At 44.8% G+C, this 24,172-nt stretch overlaps 1 protein-coding gene across 3 annotated transcripts in view; it reads right to left on the bottom strand.

The window, feature by feature from the left end:
* Positions 1-5,502: 5,502 nt before the first annotated feature.
* LOC135108519 (uncharacterized) overlaps positions 5,503-24,172 on the bottom strand; it is a 37,712-nt gene continuing 19,042 nt past the window's right edge. For 2 of the 3 annotated variants that reach the window (XM_064019619.1, XM_064019618.1), the window contains 10 exons: positions 23,441-23,615; positions 22,653-22,860; positions 19,183-19,388; positions 15,703-15,824; positions 15,372-15,582; positions 14,920-15,066; positions 13,098-13,223; positions 9,487-9,720; positions 7,136-7,304; positions 5,503-6,586 (listed from right to left, as the gene is read on the bottom strand). In XM_064019619.1, coding sequence (XP_063875689.1) covers positions 6,426-6,586; positions 7,136-7,304; positions 9,487-9,720; positions 13,098-13,223; positions 14,920-15,066; positions 15,372-15,582; positions 15,703-15,824; positions 19,183-19,388; positions 22,653-22,860; positions 23,441-23,605 — 1,749 coding nt within the window. In that variant the 5' untranslated portion in view covers positions 23,606-23,615 and the 3' untranslated portion in view covers positions 5,503-6,425. The remainder of the gene's footprint in view (positions 6,587-7,135; positions 7,305-9,486; positions 9,721-13,097; positions 13,224-14,919; positions 15,067-15,371; positions 15,583-15,702; positions 15,825-19,182; positions 19,389-22,652; positions 22,861-23,440; positions 23,616-24,172) is intronic. The other variant, XM_064019620.1, reaches the window with a different exon arrangement.

The raw sequence follows: 24,172 nt of genomic DNA, 5'->3' as shown, positions 1-24,172 counted from the left end.
TGTCACGCCACATCCACCCGCCTTAGAATCGTTAAATAACTCCTTGACTCTAAATCCAATGCAATACACTTATAACAAAACACTCAATAAAACGTATGTGTTAGCCGCCAATCAAACGTCTTTGATTGCTGAATTACCTTTCGCGCAAATCATACCTCAAAATTTGACCATGGCAATAGTTGATATGGACAGCTTACAAGGCGTAATTGATAAGAATGGTTTATATTTTCAACACGCCGATCTGTCACATGTACATATCACCGTGAACGGGGCGACCATTTATAACGTTCGCAGCTCTTTCCCGCATTATGCGTCAAAATTGTTTTACACGACCCTTGAGTCACTAGGATTGGACACACGTAATTCCCTAACATTTGATGCTTTTAATAAAGGTCGGACAGTATGTTTCTTTAACTTTGTGACGGAGGATGTGCACAATGCCATCCCTCTGGATAAATCAGGAAATCTAAGAATTAATCTGTCTTTTGCTAAGGGATGTAATCACAACCGCATCATCATGTTTTTTGCCGACACTACTGGCGTCATAGAAATTGATCATTATCGTCACGTTCGCTGCATTGTCCGCGCATAAGCCGTCATGAATGCACGTGAAATACAGGCCGGTCTAGCAGGCATCTTGGGCGATCGAGTTTATTTTTTAGGCTGTCATGACCGTCGCCATGTGACAGATCTGATAAATCTTGCCAGAAAACAGGCGAAGCCATGCGTTTTCATTCTAAATACATTGAGTGACTCAAAGACCATGGGCCACTGGATTACTGTTTATCTTAATTTTCAAAGTCAGACCATAGGCTATTATGATAGCTATAACTTGCACCCCAAATACAATTCCGCTGTCTTACATCATTTTATGCAAACTTGTCCACATATGAAAATTATCACATTAAATTATCGACTTCAGGGGTTGAATTCCCTCGTGTGTGGCATTTATTGCATGTTCTTTTGCCTTCTACTGAGTTGGCATACATTAAAACATGCAATGTGCATTATTCACGCCACCTTCAAAAAGCATCAATATCTATATAATGACAAAAAAATTACTCATATGGCTTATGTAATATTTCGTAAAATGCCCCATTGCATGCCTACGTTTTGCCCAGCCGGCAGCCGAGCAAGATGTCATAACATCTGTAAAGCGGTAATGAGGTAGATTGGGGGGGTGGGAAAGGGGGTCAATATGGGGTAATTGCTGACGGATAAGCGTCACTTTGCCATCACCCTTCAACCCAGTCGGACGTCGAAGCCTCATCTCCAAGAATGGACAAAGCTGACAAACGTTTCATCTTGAGAACAGCGGGTGAGTACACCATTGCCTTGCATGCCATCTCGCATCTTCACCATTGTAAATTACATTAACGTTCTTTGCCAATGAATAAGAAGAGGGAGAGGGGGAGGGGAAAATAAAAACTTTTCCATTGTTCTCATCGTTTTTTTTTTTTTTTGTCTTTTACAGAACGCATCTCTTTCCGCTTTGATATCTATCTGGGCGATGTTGGGGGTAAGCGAAGCCGTGCTGACCATGAGGATGTCAATGTGAAGAGAATGTCAGAACCTGCAAAGAAGAAATTGATCTTTAGCGATGACGACATGTCGCTGCTGCTGGTCATTTCACCTCCTGATGCTCCATCAGGACAGGAGTCGCAACAGCAGCAGCTGCCACAGCAGTCGATGCCGCCACCTCAGGCATCGCTGATGCCGCCTCCAGCCGAAACACAGCCGCGGAGGTCAGATGAGTCGGCAGTAGGCAGCAAAGAGGGTCAGGAGGTGAAGAAGAAGTCGCAGGAAAACAAAAAAAAAAAAAAAAGAAATTCCCCCTAACACGACAGAGGATGACAGCACACCAATACTCCCCGTTGCTCCAGCCGCCCCTCGTAAGAAGCTGATTCCTAGAGTTATTAAAACTACGCCCGTCATTGACAGCGATGACGATGATCTCTTCGCCTTCAGTTCGCAAATGTTTTGAATGAAAGAGATGTATTTGCCCTAATAAAGCAATGAGCTGTATTTGTTCTAATAAAAATAAAATGTCCCATCGACTCTGCATAACCTTTCTAATAATAATAATAATAATAAGGCGACCATCCGGCATAAGTATTACGTCAACCACACCGCTGGTGGTTGGTGAAAGTGTGAGGCGGCCGCCACCCGCTCCGGTCATCACAGACGCTTCCTCCAGGTAAAAAGGATGGACAGGTAACGGGACCTTGTGGGGCAGTCACAACGACCTTGACCATATGGGGGGTGGGTGTACTGAGATGACAGAGGGAACACGTGATGGCAAGTCTCGCCGGCCAGACCGTCCAGGATTCGCGCGGGCGACTAGCGCGTGGCGTCCACGCGCTAGTCTATAGCCCTCAACTTCCCATTCCCGCCCCCCCCCCCCAAAAAAAAAAGAAAAAAAAAGCCCGCGTGGTTCCTGGTGGCGTAAGGCCGCATGGAGCCTGGCGGCGTTACCTGCCATTTTCCTGACATGTGCAGGCCTCCCCCACCCCATTCCCTTTCCGCCCAACCTTGACCATCCAGTGGCGACGACCTTGGAATGAACTGAGCTGTCGGAGGGAACATGTGAGTGAAAGGGCGACTTCCATGGCAGTGCTGTCAGAGTTCCCTAACCACGTGTGTGTGGTGGGCGGCTTCCATGTCTGGCCGCCAGTCCACCCCCCCCTCTTCATTCAATTGTTTTCCACCACCATCATTTGATTCATTTAGTCATTCCATCGTCGCCGAAGGATAAGGACACACGCCCCCACCTCTCCGTCAGTGTCGCCGTCACCGTCCCGCTCCCCCCTGGTGTCGCCGTCGTGAATCTTCCCCCTCCCCTTCCCAACCCCCACTAATTTACAGCCTGGGTCTCCATCCTGAAATGGACTGCCACTGAAGTCTACGGAAAATTGCTGCCAGGATTCCCCATTTGCAACTTAATCAGGTCCCCATTCGCAATATGGCATGCCATCAGAGTCGCTCTTGGGGTGGGGGTGGGATCCCCATCCTCCCCCCTCCCCCCCGTCCCCTCCCCCGTCCCCCAACACCCTATTTACAGCCAGGGTCTCCATCCTGAAATGGATCGCCACTCCGGGTAATTGCCATGGGGGTCGTTTATCCTGAAATGGCCTTGCCACCCAGGTCCCCATGCAATGGGGACCTGGGTGGCAAGCCATTTCAGGATAGGCGACCCCCATGGCAATTTCCCAACTACTGCGCCTAGGGTAGATAAGACACAGAAGGATCTCTGTAGAGGAACGAATCATCTGGGAACTATTGCTGACCTAAGGGTAAGATGGGCAGATGTGAGGCGCTGAGGGGCAGCAGGAACGAAGCCTGGAGGGACAGATCCCTTTGTACCGCCACCAAGTTAGGGTGTGACTACTCCAGGAAAGATCGGACCACTACAATTCAGATGCAAGTGTTGCTTGGTGACAGGCCTCCTTAAGACCCCAAACACGTGAATTCCACATCTGTATTACGAGGGGTTGATTGCCCTGATTAGCATAAGCCATGATTAGTGCTACATTATGTTGATACAGTATGTAATGGTTAGTAGTGCTACGCACATCTCATGTTTATTATGTATGTCTTCAGGTATGACCAAATGCAATAAACGATTCGTGTCACCGTGTGGGTCTAAAATCTTTTAGCTCCCTTCGGGCAGCTACACACACACTCTCTCTCTCTCTCTCTCTCTCTCTCTCTCTCTCTCTCTCTCTCTCTCTCTCTCTCTCTCTCTCTCTCTCTCTCTCTCTCTCTCTCTCTTTCTCTCGTGGGGGCTGCCACAGCTCCTCATATAAGGTAGGTCCCTCCATGATTGGCCAGCACATTACTGCTCTCCTGACCAATCACCTTTCATTCCTTTTCCGGTCTCTCTAGGCTGCCTGAGCTTACAGCTCATGCATCATTGCCAATGCCTAATTTCACTACTTGTTGGCACAGTGCTATCAGCGTAACTTCCCCATCGCAACAATATGCAATGGAAGTCTTTAGCTGACTCGGATTTTCTTCTGTAAATTCTCCAATGAGTGCTTAAAATCGACACTTGGTACTCTGCTTTGCAACATCACACAACTTTTCTGCACTCTCTCAAGCAGCTTCGAAATTCTCCTCAGTTCTTGCATCAAACAGATTCTCTTGCTTGGTATGGCAAACCTGTTGGTATAGCCTTTCCCTGGAAATACCTACCAGTGACCCGTGTTGCGTAGTGACCAGTATTACTTGGTGACCAGTGTTGGATGGTAACCAGTGTTGCGTGATGACCAGTGTTGTGTGGTGTCTAGTGTTGCATGGTGGTCCCTGGTGCTTGATGACAAAAATTATGTGGTGACCATTGTTGGGTGGTGATCCCTGGTGCTTGATGACCAGTGTTGTGTGGTGACTAACGTTGGGTAGAGACCAGTCTTGCGTGGTGACCAGTGTTGTGTAGTGACTAGTGTTGCTTGGTGATCCCTGGTGCATAGTGACAGGTGTTGCATGGTGATCAGTGTTACATTGTGACTAGTGTTGCGTGGTTACCACTGTTGCGTAGTGACTATTGTTGCGTGGTGACCAGTGTTGCATGGTGACCAGTGTTGGGTGGTGACCAGTGTTACGTGGTGACCAGTGTTGTGAGGTGAACAGTGTTGTGTGGTGATCCCTGGTGGTTGGTGACCAGTGTTGAATGGTGACCAGTGTTACGTGGTGACTAGTGTTGCATGGTGACCAGTGTTGCTTGGTGACCAGCGTTGCGTGGTGAACAGTGTTGCATGGTGATCCTTGGCGCTTGGTGATTAGTGTTGCGTGGTGACTTGAGTTAAGTGCTGACCATTGTGTGAGGGCATGCGCGCTGCCGGGGATGTGTGCGCGCGTGTGTGTGTGTGTGTGTGTGTGTGTGTGTGTGTGTGTGTGTTTGTGTGTGTGTGTGTTTCCTTCATATTTCATTGTAACGTGATGACCAGTGTCGCGTGGTGACCAGTGTTGCGTGGTGACCACTGTTGCATGGTGACCACTATCACATGGTGACCAGTGTTGCATGATGACCACTGACGCGTGGTGACCATTGTTGTGTGGTGACCAGTGTTACGTGGTGACTAACGTTGCATGGTGACCAGTATTGTATGGTGATCCCTGGCGCTTGGTGATCCCAGGCTGCTTTTGCTGCATTCCCCATGAGTAAGTTAATTATTGATAGTTCATTTTCTTTCATCCTTTCCACGAATTTACAGGAATGAATAATCTAATTCACACTGCCTTCCAGCCTTCCATCTTTCCTTCCTAATGCCCTACTATACGCGATTGGTACCCATCATCATCATCATCATCATCATCATCATCGTCATTGTTACTGTTGTAGCATAGCAGTTATTGTTAGTTTACCTACAGACTTCTAGGAGCTAATTAACTTTTATGTCAAATAAATTATTATATTACAAAAAGTGTTTCCTGATGGATGGATAGATATGCAGTTAGTGTGTGTGTGTGTGTGTGTGTGTGTGTGTGTAATAATAATAATAATAATAATAAACGGTTTATTATTTAGACAGTTAACAAACTGAAAATGTACATAGGGGGTGGGGAAATACTTAACATTAATCCTAAAGGTAAGTTATCTATCGCATGCGCGCGCACATGCGTGATAGATAACTGCCTCCTTCACACGAAAATTTGTCCTTCTGCGATAATGATAAAACAAAAATAAACTTCTCAATAAACTTTCTAGTTCTTTAACGCGTCGTGAATATTTCTTGAGTAGCTAATAGTATGTATTAAGGTAAGTAAGCAATAGTGAAGGCTGCCACATTGACCTACGGTCATTCCATATCATATTTCATTTACAGAAGAGAAGGAGCGAAAAAAAAAAAAAAAAATGAAAAAAAGGGTATAACATTTATGATCTCTTCCCTTAAACGTTTCCACTGTGTTTGGTATTCAGCGCATTCATCACGCTTATTTTACACTACATTAAATTAAACTTGTTTCTGGAGTGTATTATGTATAAAAATATGAATCTTTTTATGATAGTTTTTCCCTTTTATTATTCATAAAGCCATCTCAGTTTCTTTGTGAGTTGCAGGTATATAATGCTATAAAGATGTTACGTCCTTGTGCTTTTTACAGCACGGAATGTGGCTGACGTAATGTTCCCTTCCTTCCTCAGCTACTCACGAAGAAGTACCAGCTGTCACTGTAAGTCAAAGTTAGTTACGATGGGAGCCGGGGGAAATTCACACTCGCCTTATACCCAAGGTATGTGTACTTCCAAAATTTATGTACAAAGGGAGATAACACACAGCGAAATTGTCCGGCCGTATTGAAAGATCACTCTCAACTTCTGGGAAAAGGGCAGGTTGAAGTCTGGTGACCTGAACGGGTTATTCCTCGGGAGAAAAAGTGCTACCAGTACACACTTCAAGCTCCACCTCCACCAGAGTGAGGCGTCACAGTTTGGAGGGCGGACCAGCAGTCTTCTTGGCCGCCTCAGCCCTGAGGTACTCGTCGCGAAGGCGCCTCTTGAGTACCTTGCCAATGGAGTTCTTGGGGATGGCGTCCACCACCTGCACGCCGCCAGCTAGGTGCTTGTGTGGCGGCAGGCGCGCTGCTGGGGATGAAGGGGAGTGAGGTGTGTGAGTGTGTGTTCTTCATGTTTCATTGTCGTAAAATACACACAGACACACACACAGAAGATTCATTCTCCCTTTTTAACAAAAAAAATTGTTGCATTCCTATATTTACGGCCTATTCTTCATTTTTTACCTCATATCCCCGCCCCCCCCGTGTCTCTCTCTCTCTCTCTCTCTCTCTCTCTCTCTCTCTCTCTCTCTCTCTCTCTCTCTCTCTCTCTCTCTCTCTCTCTCTCTCTCTCTCTCTCTCTCTCTCTCTCTCTCTCTCTCTCTCTCTCTCTCTCTCTCTCTCTCTCTCTCTCTCTCTCTCTCTCTCTCTCTCTCTCTCTCTCTCTCTCTCTCTCTCTCTCTGTCTGTCTCTCTCTCTCTCTCTCTCTGTCTGTCTCTCTCTCTCTCTCTCTCTCTCTCTCTCTCTCTCTCTCTCTCTCTCTCTCTCTCTCTCTCTCTCTCTCTCTCTCTCTCTCTCTCTCTCTCTCTCTCTCTCTCTCTCTCTCTTCCCCCCTCCTTCCTTCCCCTTCACTACCCACCTGCCACATAATCCTTCAAGACCTGTGAGGAGGGAGTCGCCTCTCCAGGGAGGGGCACCACATAGGCTCGAGGGGCTTCACCCAGGCGGGGGGACGGCACCCCTATCACCGCCACTTCTCTCACCCCCTCCACCCTTCGTAGCACATCCTCCAGTTCTCTGGGAGACACCTGGGCGAGAAGGTTTCTTGTGATTACCATCCTTATTACTGTAATCATCATCGTTATCGCCGTCACCATTATCATCATTGTGAAGGCTCGAGGGAAGAGAGAGGAAGGTGAATACGGGAGGAGGGAAAGAAAGAAAACACTTTAGGATGGAAGTGGATAGGGAAGGAAGGATTTGCTTCAGCAGTAATAGATTGTCGTATCTTGAGTTTGCTGTGTCAGGTGCAGCTGGTTTGGTGTTCCTCAACAACAACTGTAGGAGGTGTCGCCGCACTGGTACACCGTGGCGACTAATGGTCATAACAACAGGTCCCTCTGGCCGAGGAGCCCGCCAGTAGAGAGTTCACCTTTGTTCCTCACGTCGTGAAGACCTGCTGTGCTCGAAGTGCATTGTCTTCACGCCTCGAGGACGCGTTCAGTGTCTCGAGAGTGACTCAGTGACGAACAGTGAGCAGTCCACATTGTAGCTCTGAAGTGGGGGCACCTCGCCCTTGTGTTTACCCAATGATTTGTGGCACCTGCTGCTGTCGCAGCAGGTGCTCCATGTGAGCCCCTGCTGCTTCGCAGAAGCAGCAGGGGCTCACATGGAGCAGCGTCCACGAGTGGAATCGGGTGCAGCTGACCCCGCGGGGTGTCCGTAAGCGGCCGTCATTCTCCTTCATGCATTGCAGGAGTGCGCGGGTCCGTGGACCTCTGACATGCCGTGCAGTCCTGCAGGACACCACCACCACCAGCCCCGCAGGACACCATCCCGCAGGACACCATCCATACGGCAGACGGGTTGGCCAGCCAGCGAGCAGGCATCGCGTCATCAGCACCACTCCTTCCTATTCTCTCACTGGTTGGTGCACAAATATTATTTTGATTATTATTTTCACACATTTTTCCTTCTTTGTTTCTATCTTTATTTCTCTTCATTACTGTCACACACCAGGATAAAAGGATGGCTGTGTTCAGACAGGATAGTGTGTGATGCGATGGGGCAGTTGACGTCATGATACAACTCACACTGATCTCACTCGCTTGCCGAACCGTCTGTCATATGCATCCTGCAACTATCTACCACCTAACTCCGGTGCCACGGATTTAACTGGATGGAGAAAAAAAAAAGGGAAGGCCTACGAGAAAGTTTATGAATGTAGTGAAAGAAGACATGCTTGGAATAAGTGTGGCTGAGGAAGATACGTAAGACCAAGCACATTGGAAAAGGCTGATTAGCTGTGGCAAGCCCTGATGGGAGCAACTTAGAGGACAAAATCATCTGCAGCTGTAACCGGCTTATCCGATTGCTTCCTCAATATTATAATCACACCCCCAGCCACCATTTTCTCTCTCTCTCTCTCTCTCTCTCTCTCTCTCTCTCTCTCTCTCTCTCTCTCTCTCTCTCTCTCTCTCTCTCTCTCTCTCTCTCTCTCTCTCTCTCTCTCTCTCTCTCTCTCTGGTTTAGAGAACTTGTATGAAGCTCCCAGTTATAAGAATTGTTAGGTGAGATTTGATTATTTCCAAAATATCCTCGACTGTTTGGTGATTATGAGCTTATAGGATCTAGGCAGTTATGGGTGTTCCGAGTGGCAGTTACAGAAAATTACGTAATTGAGTTCTGGTCAAGCACCACCATGGGCTGTCCCTTGCCGACAATACTATTGTTTCCTTAAAACTAAACGTGATTTTCACCGAAAAATGTTTATCATATTGCTTCAAAAAACGTCGAATTTTATTTATTTTTTTTTTATATTGAAAGAATGCAGTTTCTTGAAAACTTGCCTAAAAATTAACATTATGCGTTTGTATATTTGTAAAATGTATGCAAATGATTTGTTTCGGACGGGAATTGACTCAAAATTTGTGTGTGCGTGTATGTGTGTGTGTGTGTGTGTGTGTGTGTGTGTGTGTGTGTGTGTTTTGGAAGGTAGATAGATAGTGGGTAAATAATACACACACACACACACACACACACACACACACACACACACACACACACACACACACACACACACACACACACACACACAGACATAGACACACACACACACACACACACACACACACACACACACACACACACACACACACACACACACACACACACACACACACACACACACACACACACACACACACACACACACACACACACACACACACACACACACACACACACACACACACACACACACACACACACCTGGAAGCCCTTCACTTTGATCATGTCCTTGATCCTGTCGGTGATGAAAAGGAAACCTTCATGGTCACAGTGGCCGAGGTCTCCCGTGGGCAGCCATCCCCCTTCCTTCAGTGCTGATGGGGAGGCGGTCGCTCCTGGGACGTTGGCGTACCCCAGCATTATCGCTGGGCTCCTCACCCACACCTCCCCCTCCTCCCCTGGCGGGAGTCCCTTACTACTCTCTGGAGCCACGATCTGTGCCAAGGAGAAGACAGCGATACTTTCTTCGTTGATGGTGGGGGAAACACGAAGCAATGTGTGTGTGTGTGTGTGTGTGTGTGTGTGTGTGTGTGTGTGTGTGTGTGTGTGTGTGTCTGTGTGTGTCTTGTTACGCAGAACAGCCTAGTTGCAAGAACACAGAAAAAGAAGAAATAAAGAATTAAGAATAGAAGCAGAGCGGGGGGCAGACAAGTCATAACGGGCTAACTTACAGTAACTTTTGTGTATCCTACAAGAGTTGTTGCTTTGTTTATTACCCCCCCCTCCCGGTGTCCTAGTAAATTGAAACTCATATCCCTATAGAGAGTAAAAGGCATAGATTGGGGTGATCAAATGAAATTACATCTAACCTCCTTTGTAACCGGGCCACAAATTATTAAAGACAAAGTATTTACAGTGGAACCTCGGTTACCGAACGCCTCCATTTTCGAACAAAATTTTGATCTCATTACTGCTTCGGTTTTGGTGCCATAATTCGGTTCTAGAGCAAAGTTCTTTGATTTCAAATATTGAGGGACATAGCAAAGCTGCGTTTATTACTAATTTATAGTTTTTTTATATTTGAAGGAGAGTCACCGTGTAAGAAAATAATTCAATCTTTGAAATAAAGTAAATGTGATCCCGTTGTAAAGCTTCGATGTAAACAAATAGTTATCGACGTTCAAGAGTTATGGCTCTCTTGATGGCGTCTAACACCATGACTACTGCACAACTGCATTTTTTCAGTAGCTTTTCCCAGCAGCAAGATGTCTAAGTGTTATGAATACCTTGATTTTGGCGGTAAGTGTGTTGCTTTTTTCTGTGTCCTGTAAGGCTTCCCTCACTAGATCGGTGACAAAGAGAATACCTGCACACTCTAAACAGTATCTTCTGATGAGTTATGTGTCACTAAGTTCATTCAATACATCCTTTCTGGATAAATAATTTGTGAGCTGGAGTTGTTGTGAAGCAGCCATATTGGCTGTGGGAGCGTCTGTCATAAGCCGCTAAGACAGGGTAGAGTGGTGTCTGGTAACGGATTAATCCATTTTACATTGATTCCTATCGGGAAAATTGGGGAAAAATGGTTTCGGTTTTCGAACATTTCAGATTTTGAACAGCATTCAGGAACGAATTAAGTTTTAAAACCGAGGTTCCTCTGTATAAGAGAGATCACGTGAGAGTGTGGCGCGGTGCAGGATTGTGTCCTGAGAAAGGTTAGGGCACAAGGATAGATGGGAAGGTGTTAGGCTGGATAGGGTCATGGCTTAGTGACAGGCGACAAAAGAGTTGTAATAAACGACTCGAAATCTGAGTGGGGTCATGTAATTAGTGGGGTCCCACAGGGATCAGTATTAGGGCCATTGTTATTTCTAATATATATCAATGACTTGGATAGTGGAATTAGTAGTGATGTTAGTAAATTTGCGGATGACACAAAGATAGGTAGATTAATTAGGTCAGAATTAGGCAGATTTAGATAGGATGAATGAATGGACGGATAGATGGCAAATGCAATTTAATATCATTAAATGCAAAGTACTTAGCGTAGGTAGAGGAAACTCATATAATAGGTACACATTAAACAACCAAACTCTGGTAGGTACAGGGTACGAGAAAGATTTAGGAGTTATAGTTAGCTCTGAACTCCGTCTAGGGAAACAATGCACAGAAGCCAGAAACTGGGCAAATAGGGTACTAGGATTAATTTTTAGGAGTGTTAAAAGTAGAAGGCCGGGAGTAATATTAAAGTTACACTTGGCGCTGGTCAGACTTCATCTAGACTACGCTATGCAGTTCTGGTCCCCACATTACAGGAAAGATATAGGTCTATTAGAATCGGTACAGAGGAGAATGACTAAAAGGATACAGGGGATGAGGAGTATTCCTTACGAGGTGAGATTGAAGTTGTTAAATTTACATTCTTTAGAAAGACGTAGGTTAAGAGGTGACCTGATAGAAGTCTTTAAGTGGTATAAGGGTTATAACAAGGGGGATGTAGGCAAAATTCTTAGGATCAGCAACCAGGGTAGAACAAGAAATAACGGGTTCAAGTTTGAAAAACTTAAGTTTAAGAAAGAGATGGGAAAAAATTGGTTTTCAAATAAAGTGGTATATGAGTGGAACGGACTCAGTAATCATGTTGTTAATGCTAGGACACTAGAGAGCTTTAATAGAAAATTAGACAGGTTTATGGATGGGGATAATAGATGGAAATAGGTAGGTATATTTCATACAGGGACTGCCACGTGTAAGCCTGGTCGCTTCTTGCAACTTCCCTTATTTCTTATGTTCTTATGTTCTTATGTCCTCTACCTTTCCAGCTATCCCTGTTCCTCTTCTGTTCCCTCCCCCATTCCCTGTCACGTGACCAAGCCCCGAGCTTGGGAGAGTGTGTTATAGGGCATAAGGTGACTTGTGCTTCTGTTGGACTTACGTACACCTCCCAAATTATCATATTGTGGAAGCCCATTCGTGGGATTAATCCATAGTTAGTCTGGACGTACTGAAAAGGCTTTCTTTGGCCTTGGCGCTACTCACCGTCTGTGCTTGTGTGTTTAGTACAACGTCCATTGTGTGTGAGCAGGCGCCTGTTCTCTCTGTACCTTGTTGAAGTTCCTGCGTCTGAGAGTCATTGTGTGTATTGAATATTACTGGTCTTTTTGTTTCGTTAGTGTCTTTGTCTTGGCTAGAGGACTACTTCATGTTACAGTCTGTGTCCAACCATCTTCTTTCCGGGCTCACCAATATTAAAGGGGTTTGAGTCTGTCATTTGATAGATTGGAGACGAGTTGAGCTCGGACCTAGAGTATTGTAATATCCTGCTGGACAGTGGGTGGGCCCGCCTGTGGGAAGTAGCTCACGGGATATTATAACCACATGTTTGTGGCCTCTTTACTGTCTGTGTCTGTTTCACACGTGGGTGGGCAAGTCCATTCTCAGCTTGTGTGAGAAGTTGGCGTTGTATATTTCTTCCCTATAGGCTGAGGCTTGTAACTGTGTACGACCCATGGACTGGCCTGGGCTCACGTAGCCCAGGCCAGAGCTGCACAGAGCTGCAATGGTGGCAGTCTAGGGAGAAGCTGACCCGAAGGAGTGGCAGCTGTTAGAGGGGCTGGAACTGGTCGTAACAGTTTGTGTGTGTGTGTGTATGTGTGTGTGTGTCATAAACATGCACAAACAGTTCACTCACAGAGTAAGTAAAAAATAAAAGTTTTCTCTCTGTCTGCTCTCTCTCTCTCTCTCTCTCTCTCTCTCTCTCTCTCTCTCTCTCTCTCTCTCTCTCTCTCTCTCTCTCTCTCTCTCTCTCTCTCTCTCTCTCTCTCTCTCTCTCTCTCTCTCTCTCTCTCTCTCTCTCTCTCTCTCTCTCTCACCTTCACCTCCAGGTAGGGCATCACACGTCCCACTGAACCCATCTTGGAATAAACATGTGGGATTGTGGAAGCGACGGTTGCGCAGGTCTCAGTAAGCCCGTAACCTTGTCTCATGGCACAGTCCATCTGAGGGAGTAATTACTGTAAAGTAGTAGTGACAACAACAGCTATCTACTCATCTTGAAGTTCCTTGTTCTTAAGGTCCTTCCTCATCCCTTCTGGCTTCACCTTGCTCTGCCTTCCACTTCCGAACGGAACAACATCATCGCGACCATCATTTAGGAACACTTCTTTTAACGCTAGTGGTCGACTTCCCCAATCTCGGTCAAAGCACCCTGGACTTTATCCTACCTGACTTGGAAGACTAATAATTCCCTCTGACTCTTCTTCCTGCTTTCGGATGCAGTAACCACCAAACCATCCTCTGGACATCAACTCCCACCACTCTGGCCCTGGCCTTGAACTTGAGCCCCAGCATGGAAGGGTAGTGCCGCATCCATTAGTTATCTGCCTTGTCCCTCGGCCAGCCTCATGCAGTGTATTCTGGACTGCTGATCTCGGTGACCTGCCCGGAGTTGCCCTAGCAGAGTTGGATTGAATGTACTCCCTTATGTATAATTACAGAAGGAGTAAAACCCACAAACCCTCCCCTGCCATGAAATTTTCACCCCTCTCTCAAGTACCACCCTTAAACTGCTGACTGCACTTACAAGCCACTCATACATAAGAACATAACAAAATAAATGAAACTGCAAGAAGCCGTCAGGCCTGTATGAATTTGTCTCATTTTCTTTGAAAGGTCCGTAATGACTTAGCACTAATAACTTGATTCCTGTGTCTGTTCCATTCATCTACCACTCTGTCCTTTCTATCCTTTTTTTTAATCTAACTTTGTCAAGTCTCAACCGATTATTTTTTTTGTCTTATCATCATTACTCACCCTGAGAGTCTTGCTTATGTTACCCTTGTTATATCCCAACTGCACTTTAAAACCTATTAGGCCTCTTCTTATCCTATGCCTCTCTAAGGGATGTACACATACATCCTAGTACGCTATTAAACTGTCTGAGCATGCACCCCTCCCCACACACACACACACACACATTAGTAATAGCTTTAATTTTGATATTAGTAATTTATTATCACAATTGTCTTGCGTGTATATTTTCAGCTCTTGGGCTGCCTATATAAAGAAAACTGATAGTTGTTATTGTTGTTTTTGTTATTATTATTATTATTATTATTATTATTTTTATTACTATTATTATTATTATTGTTATTATTATTATCATTATTATTATTATTATTATTATTATTATTATTATTATTATTATTATTATTATTATTATTATTATCATTATCATTATTATTATTATTATTATCATTATTATTATTATCATTACGCACACAACACAGACACACACACACACACACACACACACACACACACACACACACACACACACACACACACACACACACACACACACACACACACACACACACACACACACACACAGACATATCTAAACTGACTTTGCAGCGTTTCCATCTTCGTTACTCATTAGAGGTGAATTATCAATGAAAGAACAACCACAACGTTTATCAGCTTTGCCTTTAGAGTCTCGAATGGCACCATCTAATAGAGAACTTTAGTTTGACGTTACTTCAAGTGGATGCTCCTCCTAACCTCGGACATGGCTAGGATTCGACTCCGTGGGCCTTAGAACCCATCAGCCCTCAAGCCTTTGGTACCATTGTATCACCGCAGTCCCTAACAAAAAGACTGACCAATGAAAACACAAAGCAAATTGTTCCTCACCCTTGTTGTGAGGGCCTGTTTAGTCGAGGGTGGAAGCGGGGCTGATGCACTAACCAGCGACTTGAGGGAGGAGATGTCGTATTCCTTCAGCAAGGGTGTGTGGAGCAGGAAGTTGGCGATGTGCGGCACAATAGGCGCATACGTAATCTGCGGGAGGAAGACCGCATGGGGCATGAGATGGGAGTAGGTGGAGCCATTGATATGTCTGTTTAGGTTGGGTGGGTGTCGTGCAATAGGTCAAACTGAATGGGAAGTATAGCTGGTCCCTCCGTAACATCCAACATCGCATCTATATATTCCAGCCGCGCATTGCAACATTACTTGCACTTTCTCTCCCCAACCTCTCTCTCTCTCTCTCTCTCTCTCTCTCTCTCTCTCTCTCTCTCTCTCTCTCTCTCTCTCTCTCTCTCTCTCTCTCTCTCTCTCTCTCTCTCTCTCTCTCTCTCTCTCACCTTATATTTTTGCAACGCGTTGAAAAAGGAATGTGGGGAGAACGTTTTCATCATCACACAACAACCGCCAACAATGACAACATAATTAAACATAATAGTGGCATAGTTGTGGTGTAGAGGGATGAACAGAAGCACCCTGCTCAATATATCTGCTTCAGAGTCAGGTTCACCACTGGCCTTCTTTTTATTGTCCACATCCTCCACAAAATATCTAGACAAAGAAAAAGGAATAAGAGGAGTCGGATTCAGAAAGAAGTGGCGGAAAAGAAAGATGCAAATTGGAGTGTTACGGGATGTGTACAGAAATGGAAAGATCGTTTCTATGGCTTACTTGACTTGCATGTAGAGTGTGAGCAAGTTGCGATGAGACAGCATTACACCTTTGGTGAGACCTGTTGTCCCTGAGGAAAACTGCATCAAGGCCACCTCCCTTGCTGGGTTGAAGGAAGAGTTCTGTGGGATTCAACGTTTTTCTGATCATCATCATGTTATCAAAGGGCAGGTTTCAAGCTTACATAAAGATCATTATGTTCCCAGGTCAGGCGGCCCCTCGGTTTCGGATACGAGGTGTCTTTACACTTCCTATAAGTCAAGCTACATTAACATCATTTGTTGCCAAGGATCAAACTTTCACCTGTAATCCCCTAAACGTTATCTTTTCCTCACGGAGAGTTCGGTGTCTGAGGGTATTGATAGCAGACCCTTTTCTGTTCTCTCCTTTTCTGTCTCATTTTTGCGCAAAAGTCGTTTGTTACGTTTGTATGTACGCAACATTACCTATTCTCATTTATACCCTTGGTATGATCACTGGCAGTCTTGGTTACTGTTACGCCACGCGGGGGGTAACGGGGGACCGGCGACTCCCTAGGGGTTGCCGTCCCCCACCACTAACCTACGTTCTATCCGATCTGCCTATGGCATGGCATGTCTTTATTCCCAACACCTCTACCTCCAGGTGTCAGATTGGGCAGGTGTACACTCTACATTTCTTGGCTGGTAATTTCCCCGGCTATTCCCCGCCTTCCGGGTGGGCGAGGGCTGCTCTGTAGCACAGCAGGGTCCCCCAGGATCGGCTGTCGGCCCGACCAATCATGCCTTAAGTTGGAGTACATCACCCTCGACGATGTTGCTCCTGTGGTGGCCGGGACGTGAACGAGCCGTCCGCCACCGTCAACTGCAATGCCTTCCCTGGGCAGAGGTGCCGGTAGGGGCGTGCAGGAGGGGCGTTGTGGCTCTGGGTCACTGGCTAGGCTAGGGTACCTCCCCCTCGATGATGTTGCTCCCGCGGTGGCTGGGTCGGGAGAGAGCCGTCCGCCACCGTCGACTGCACTGCCTTCCCTGGGCAGAGGTGGCGGCAGGGGCGTCCAGGAGAGGCATTGTGGTTGGGGTGATCACCGCTGGTCACTGTCGAGGTTCGTTGGTGAAGGATGACACTCAACGTCCGTAGAGTTGTCCTGTGCCTAGATGGCTCTCGGGTGCGTTGCTGCGCGCACGGCCCACTGGTGCGGCACTCGGGACGCTTCCACTTGCGGACGTCAAACTAGCTCGCTGCATATTATTCAGTCCAAATACCCCACGGGGTCACGAGACGCGCAGTCGATCCTCCGCGAGGCACTGACGAAGACGCTGACGGGAGGCTTCCTGAAGGCGGAGGTCGCTGAGCACACGGCCTCCGCTCACCAGAGATATCTTGTTTCTGCCATGATCTGTCCTCGCTTCCCAAGAGGGTTGCTGTTGCTATTCCCAGCGCCAGGCCCACTGTGACCCTTGTAAAAAGTTGGGTCGTCAGTAGCAGTTTTTCGTGTAAACACAGGTCTTTCGCCTGCGTCTATTACTATCTCACAGCTCATGTGCGCGCACACAGGCGCGTGAGTACTTGTGTGTTGGAGCGTGTGGGTGTGTGTAGGTGTGTGTGAGTGTTTGGGGCGTAACTGTTACTACCCCAGATAAAGCAAGGCATGTTTTTTTTTTTGCATGAATGACATCAGCCAAGGGCAACAAAATTATAAGAAAAAAAAAAAAAGAGCCCCTGTGGTGATTCAAATATCAAAGTATAAACGTCTTCAAACCTCCCTCTTGATAAAGTTCAAGGAGCAAATACAGAAGCAGGCAGGGAGTTCCAGAATTTACAAGAGAAAGGGATGAATGATTGAGAATACTGGTTAACTTTTACATTAGAGAGGTAGACAGAATAAGGATAAAAGAAAGTCTTGTGCAGCGAGGCCGTGGGAGGAAGGGATGCATGCAGTTACCAAAATCAAAAGAGCAGTGCACATGAAAATATCAATAGAAGGTAGCAAGAGACGCAGCATTGCAGCGATCAAAGAGAGGCTAAAGACTGTCAGTTAGAGAAGAGTTGATGAGACGAAAAGCTTTTGATTCCACCTTGTCAAAAAGAGCGGCACGAGTGAAACCCCCATCCAGCTGTTTTCAGATTAAATTATAAGTAAAGGACAGACCGAGGAAGTAAGTGTAGAAGTGGGGGACAGTTGAATGTCATTGAAGAAGAGGATATAGCTGGAAGGTTGTGTCGAGTTGACACTTTGAGGAATGGAGCAATATTAAATTTGCTCTGCCTCAATCAGAAATCTTAGAGAAATCAGAAGTCAGGCTTTCTGTGGCTTTCGTGTGTGAACTATTTACTTCCTGAAGGATTGGAAATCTACGAAAAGACGTGGAAAAGTGCAGGGTGGTATCATTAGCGTATTAGTGGATAGGACAAGAAATTTGGTTTAGAAGATAGTTTATAAATAATAGGAAGAGAGTGGGAGACAGGACAGAACCCTGAAGAACACCACTGTTAATAGACTTATGAGAAGAACAGTGACGTCAACCATGGCAGCAATAGAACGGCCACAGGAAATTTGATACGAAGTTACAAGGAGAAGGATAGAAGCCTTAGGAGGATAGTTTGGAAATCAAAACTTTGTGCCAGACTCTATGGAAAGCTTTTGATATGTCTAAGGCAACAGCAAAAGTTTCCCCCAAAATCCTTAAAAGAGGAAGACCAAGACTCAGTAAAGGAAGCCAGAAGATCATCAGTAGAGCGGCCTTGAGATAACCCATACATATATAAGGTTGTGAAGTGATAGATGTTTATGAATCTTCCTGATGAGGATAAATGAAAGAACTCTAGAGAGGTCACCTTTTTTAGGAATAGGCTGAATGTAGGCAAACTTCCAGCAAGATGTAAAGGTAGATGTTGATAGACAGAGATGGAAGAGTTTGACTATGCAGGGTACAGGTCCGGAGGCACAGTTTCGGAGAACAATAGGAGGGACCTCATCTGGTCCATAAGCCTTAAGCATAAGGGTTAAGGCCAGCGAGGGCATGGAAAACATCACTGCGAATTCATATGCTGTGATGAAGGCTCCTTAGTGTTTTTTTCTGCTCATATCTCAGCCTCATTAATATGTTGTGGGATGGAAGTTTACATATGTATTAGTGCCGAAAACATAATCAAACAGGAGATAATATTCATGTGTAAGATGATTTGGAGCAATAGCGAGGGATCAGTACATGTCGAGACATCTGAATGTGGAATGATATTTCTTTGTGTAAAAAAAAAAAAAAAAAGCAAATAAATAAATAATAGTAAAGTAAATAAATAAATGAGAAACTTAAATTGTCGTGTTCACACACTTGAGAAGAAATATTATACCATATTGATGCGAAACAGAAAGGAAAGATCGTCGCAAGAAAAAAAAAAGTGCATTTCAAAAAACAAAATGTAAATGTAAAGAGCACAAACATGCCCTTTCCCAACACAGTCCTGTCTTGACTGACCTCGCTCCCTCCTTGTCTCCCTCACCTCTACTTGCGGTGGCCAGGCAGCCCATCTTTCCGTCTTCATGAGTGAATAGAAGGAAGGGTGGCTTTTGGAGGAGGAACCTATCACCCATATTTCTCTTAGGGTGTTGGGGAGCATGGTAGTGACCTTTTCAATCACTCCCAACACACTCTCGTCCACCACAGCCCAGCGCGCCATACCCACCCTCATCACGTGGACCAGCTCGTCTGTGGGTATGATAATATATGTGTCTGGTTAATGTGAAACAACTACAAACGTTTATTTGTAAGGTCACTCCAGATAGCAGAAAATGGGTCTGCTATCCAGACTGGAAGATATTACAGCATGGTGTGGAGACATCACAAGCGAGGCAAACAACATGGATGCTGATGGTGTGGAAAGAAGACATTTATTTACATGAGCTGCTTGAGAAGTATTGTAGGCTGATAAGAGGGTTCAAAAGAAAATCAGTAGCAGAAGAAGTAGTTTACTGAACCCCAAGTCAGGGAAGGTTCTTAAATTTTTTACAATATACGGTTATGCATGTTTCATGCTAGCTGTTCTTCTGATATTGCTAATTGCATGCTTCCCTTCCTCCCACGGCTTGGCTTCACAGGACTTTCTTCTTTCTGTCACCCCTATTATGTCCACATCTCTAATGCAAGAGTTAACCAGTATTCTCAATTATTCTTCCCTTTCTGTGTTGTCAGGAGGAGGCAGCACGCACCTGCCGAAACGATAATTACTTACAGTGAGGTCTAAAGCACTGGATCAAGGTGTGCTGTGAACTTATCATTAAACCCAGCTGTGACCTCACTAAACGTTTCCCTTTGTGTCTCGCAACAGGAAAGTGTAGTCACAGCCTGCTCTCTAAAGACAACTCTCTTCCTCCACACAAAACTACAAGTAACCAATTACGCACGCACACACACACCCTTCACTTAAAAATTCAAAATTATCATGGCGATTCCTACACCAGCTTCGGAGTCCCCATCTGGGGAGGGGACCACAAACACAGGTGTCTGAGGCAACTGGCAGTAGCCCCTTTTCTGTTCCTTCGTACTTTTTGTATCCTCATTTTCAATCCAAAGATGGATGTTGCGTTTATGTGTGCAACGACTAAACCTGCTCTCGTGCCCACGCTCTTGAATCTTCCGAGTTTTCCACCATCTGGCTACGACTACAGTCACTCTCAAACTAAATTTATCTGTGCTGTATACCTCTCACCTAACTCCTCTGACTATAAGAAATTCTTTGACTACTTAATTTTCAAAGTGGAACACATTCTGACTCTCTTCCCTTTTGCAGAGATCTCCATTCTTGGAGACTTCAATCTTCACCACTAGCTTTATCTTTCCTCTCCCTTCACTGACTGTCCTGGTGAACTAACCTTTAACTCTGCTATCCTTCACGACCTAGAGCAATTGGGGCAACACTCTACTCGTATTCCTGAACGTCTTGGTGATACGCCCAATATCCTTGACCTCTAATCCTTCTGCTTATTCTGTCACCCTCTCTTCTCCTTTGGGCTCCTCCGATCGCAGTCTCATATCTATATCTTATCTTATCACTGCAATCCCTCCTCAGGATCCCCCTAAGCGAAGGTGCCTCTGGCGTTTTGCCTCTGCTAGTTGGGGGAACCTGATGAGGTATTTTGCTGATTTTCCTTGGAATGACTACTGCTCCCGTTTCAGGGACCCCGTCTCTGTGTGCCGAGCGCACAACAGAGGTGACAGTGTCTGGCATGGAGGCGTACACTCTTTTTCTTGACCTAAACCTTCCAAACCTTGGTTCAACACAGCTCGTTCTCATGCTATACATGACAGAGAGGTGGGCCACAAAAGGTACTTAAGCCTTCCTTCACCAGAATCTCATGCACTTTATATTTCTGTCCGGAATCATGCCAAATCTGTTCTCCAACTAGCCAAAAACTCCTTCATTAATATAAAGTGTCAAAAATTTTCAAGATCTAACTCCCCTCGTCATTTCTGGCATCTAGCCAAAAATATCTCCAATAACTTTGCTTCTTTTTTCCTTCCTTTATTTCAACCAGATGGTACCACTGCTATCACATCTATCTTGGGGGCAGAGCAAACTTTGTATTGTTCAATGCCTCAAAAACTCAATTCCTCCATCTATCAACTCGATGCAACCTTCCAGACAACTATCCCTTTTTCTTCAATGACACTCAACTGTCCCCCTCTTCTACACTGAACATTCTTGGTCTGTCCTTTACTTATAATCTGAACTGGAAACTTCACATTTGATCTTTAGCTAAAACAGCTTCTATGACGTTAGGTGTTCTGAGACGTCTCCGCCCCTCTTGCTACTAACTCTGTAGAAGGGTCTTATCTATCTATGTATGGAGTATGCTTCACATGTATGGGGGTTTCTACTCATACCGCTCTTCTAGACAGGGTGGAATCAAATGGTTTTCGTCTCATCAAATCCACTCCTTTAACTGACTCTCTTCAGTCTCTCTCTCATCGCCGCAATGTTGCATATCTAGCTATCTTCTACCGCTATTTTCATGCTAATTGCTCTTCTCATCTTGCTAACTGCATGCCTACCCTACTCCAGTGGCATCGCTGCACAAGACTCTTTTCTTTCTCTCATCCCTATTCTTTCCACCTCTCTAGTGCAAGAGTTAACCAGTATTCTCAATCATTCATCCCTTTCTCTGGTAAACTCTGCAACTCCATGCCTGCTTCTGTATCTGCACCTTCCTATGACTTCACCTCCTTCAAGAGGGACATTTCAAGACACTTATCCTTCAATTTTTGACTACCGCTTCGGGCCCTATTCGGGGACCGGCATCTCAGTGGGCTCTTTTTTTTTTTTTTTTTATTATAATTGAATTTTTGTTGGCATTGGCCGGTGTCCTTCCTACATAAAAAAAAAAAAAAAATAAAAGGAAAAGGTACAATTTACTAACTTTACAGACTGAGACCAAAATGGTTATTGTTACTCCTTTCGCTTTTATTGGGTTGAGGGTACTGCAAATATATAAAATTACTGAAAAAAAGAAAAAAAAATATACATATATATATATATATATATATATATATATATATATATATATATATATATATATATATATATATATATATATATATATATATATATATATATATATATATATATATATTTTTTTTTTTTTTCAGTAATTTTATATATTTGCAGTACCCTCAACCCAATAAAAGCGAAAGGAGTAACAATAACCATTTTGGTCTCAGTCTATACTGAAATTAAATTGTCAAGTAAAGTAATAATCGGAATAATCAACATAGTGACACAAAAGGCAATGCAGTATATGGGAGGTGGATGTAGGAACAAGGCAACAACAGAAATGACAACACAGTACACGGGACGTCGCTGTAGGAGTAACACAATAACACAAATGGCAACACAGTATATGGGAGGTCACGGTAGAAACAAAACAATACCTAAGGCAAAATGACAACTCATAAGCGCTATGTGATTTGCCTCACCTGGAGAGAGAAAGGGGCTTGCTGCCACACAGGTGGCGGGGAGGAGCTGGATAGCCAACTGGGCTATGGGGAATTCTATGCCATTTGGGGAGACGAGCAGCACCGCATCCCCGGCACTCACGCCCGCTGCGGCAAGGTTGGCACACACGCGCGGCACCATCGCACATATGTCGCTGTAGGTGTAGTGCTGTCCAGTGACGGCGTCGACCTGTTGGTGTGTTGGTGTGGCTGTGACGATGATGGTGGTGGAAGTAGTAGTAGTAGTAGCAATATTATTATTATTATTATTATTATTATTATTATTATTATTATTATTATTATTATTATTATTATTATTAGTGGTGGTGGTGGTAATCCATTTCAACCTTTCTTCTCCTTTTTCTTCTCCAATATTTGTCCTCTTCCTCCCATCACTTCCTTATCTTCAATGATCCTGAATCTCTCTCTCTCTCTCTCTCTCTCTCTCTCTCTCTCTCTCTCTCTCTCTCTCTCTCTCTCTCTCTCTCTCTCTCTCTCTCTCTCTCTCTCTCTCTCTCTCTCTCTTTCTCTCCAGGCTTTGCTTCATGTTCTTACCTCACCTTTCATCCTTCAAGTAAAGCTGAATTTTTCCTTCGTCTGTCCTAAATAATCTGATTTCATTATTTTCCTCCTAAATAATCTGATTTCATTCTTTTCCTCCTCCTCCTCCTCCTTCTCCTCCTCCTCCTCCTCCTCCTCCTCCTCCTCCTCCTCCTCCTCCTCCTCCTCCTCCTCCTCCTTCTCCTCCTCCTCCTCCTCCTCCTCCTCACCAATGCCTGCTTTCCTCCATGGTTGGCCATCTCTCTCAAAAGGAAAGAAGCAAGGTTTGTGTCTGGCACAGGAGGGCAAGGAATAACACTCTTCCATCTTGTTATGTACCCTTCCTTGCTCTCCTCTCTCTTCTTGCCCTCTTCTGGCGAAAGTTTTCCGTCCATGTTGTTGAAGCTGTGAAATATTTACTTGTATAAATAATTGTCATTATAGTAATCAAACGTACATTTGAGTAACTGTAATTCCAATCTGTAAGAAACATATGTAAAAGAAAATACATGTCAATTGATGTGATCTTGAAATTAACTAAAAATAACATAAACAATCTAATGTAAAGAGACGAGTAATCAGCTTAAGATGAAAATCTTGATAATGTTGAAAAATAAATAAGAAAAAAAAAAGATACTTAAAAATTGATTCCTTTGTAGAGTGGTAAATGAAAGGAATAAACTTAGTACCTGGGTTGTCGCCTCCGAGTCATTAGGGAGCTTTGAAAGACAGTAGACACCTGCCGAAACGATAATTACTCCCAGTGAGGTCTAAAGCACTGTTCAGGGGTTGCTGTGAACTTATCATTAAACCCAGCAGTGACCTCACTGAACGTTTCCCTTTGTGTCTCACAACACAAGGGGGCAGTCACAGCCTGCCCTTTAAAGACAACTCTCTTCCTCCACACAAAACTACAAGCACCTAATAACACACACACCCTTCACTCAAAAATTTTAAAATCA

This window comes from Scylla paramamosain, chromosome 17 (assembly GCF_035594125.1).
Source record: "Scylla paramamosain isolate STU-SP2022 chromosome 17, ASM3559412v1, whole genome shotgun sequence".
Lineage (NCBI taxonomy): Eukaryota > Metazoa > Arthropoda > Malacostraca > Decapoda > Portunidae > Scylla > Scylla paramamosain.
This window is presented reverse-complemented; position numbering and strand designations above follow the sequence as displayed.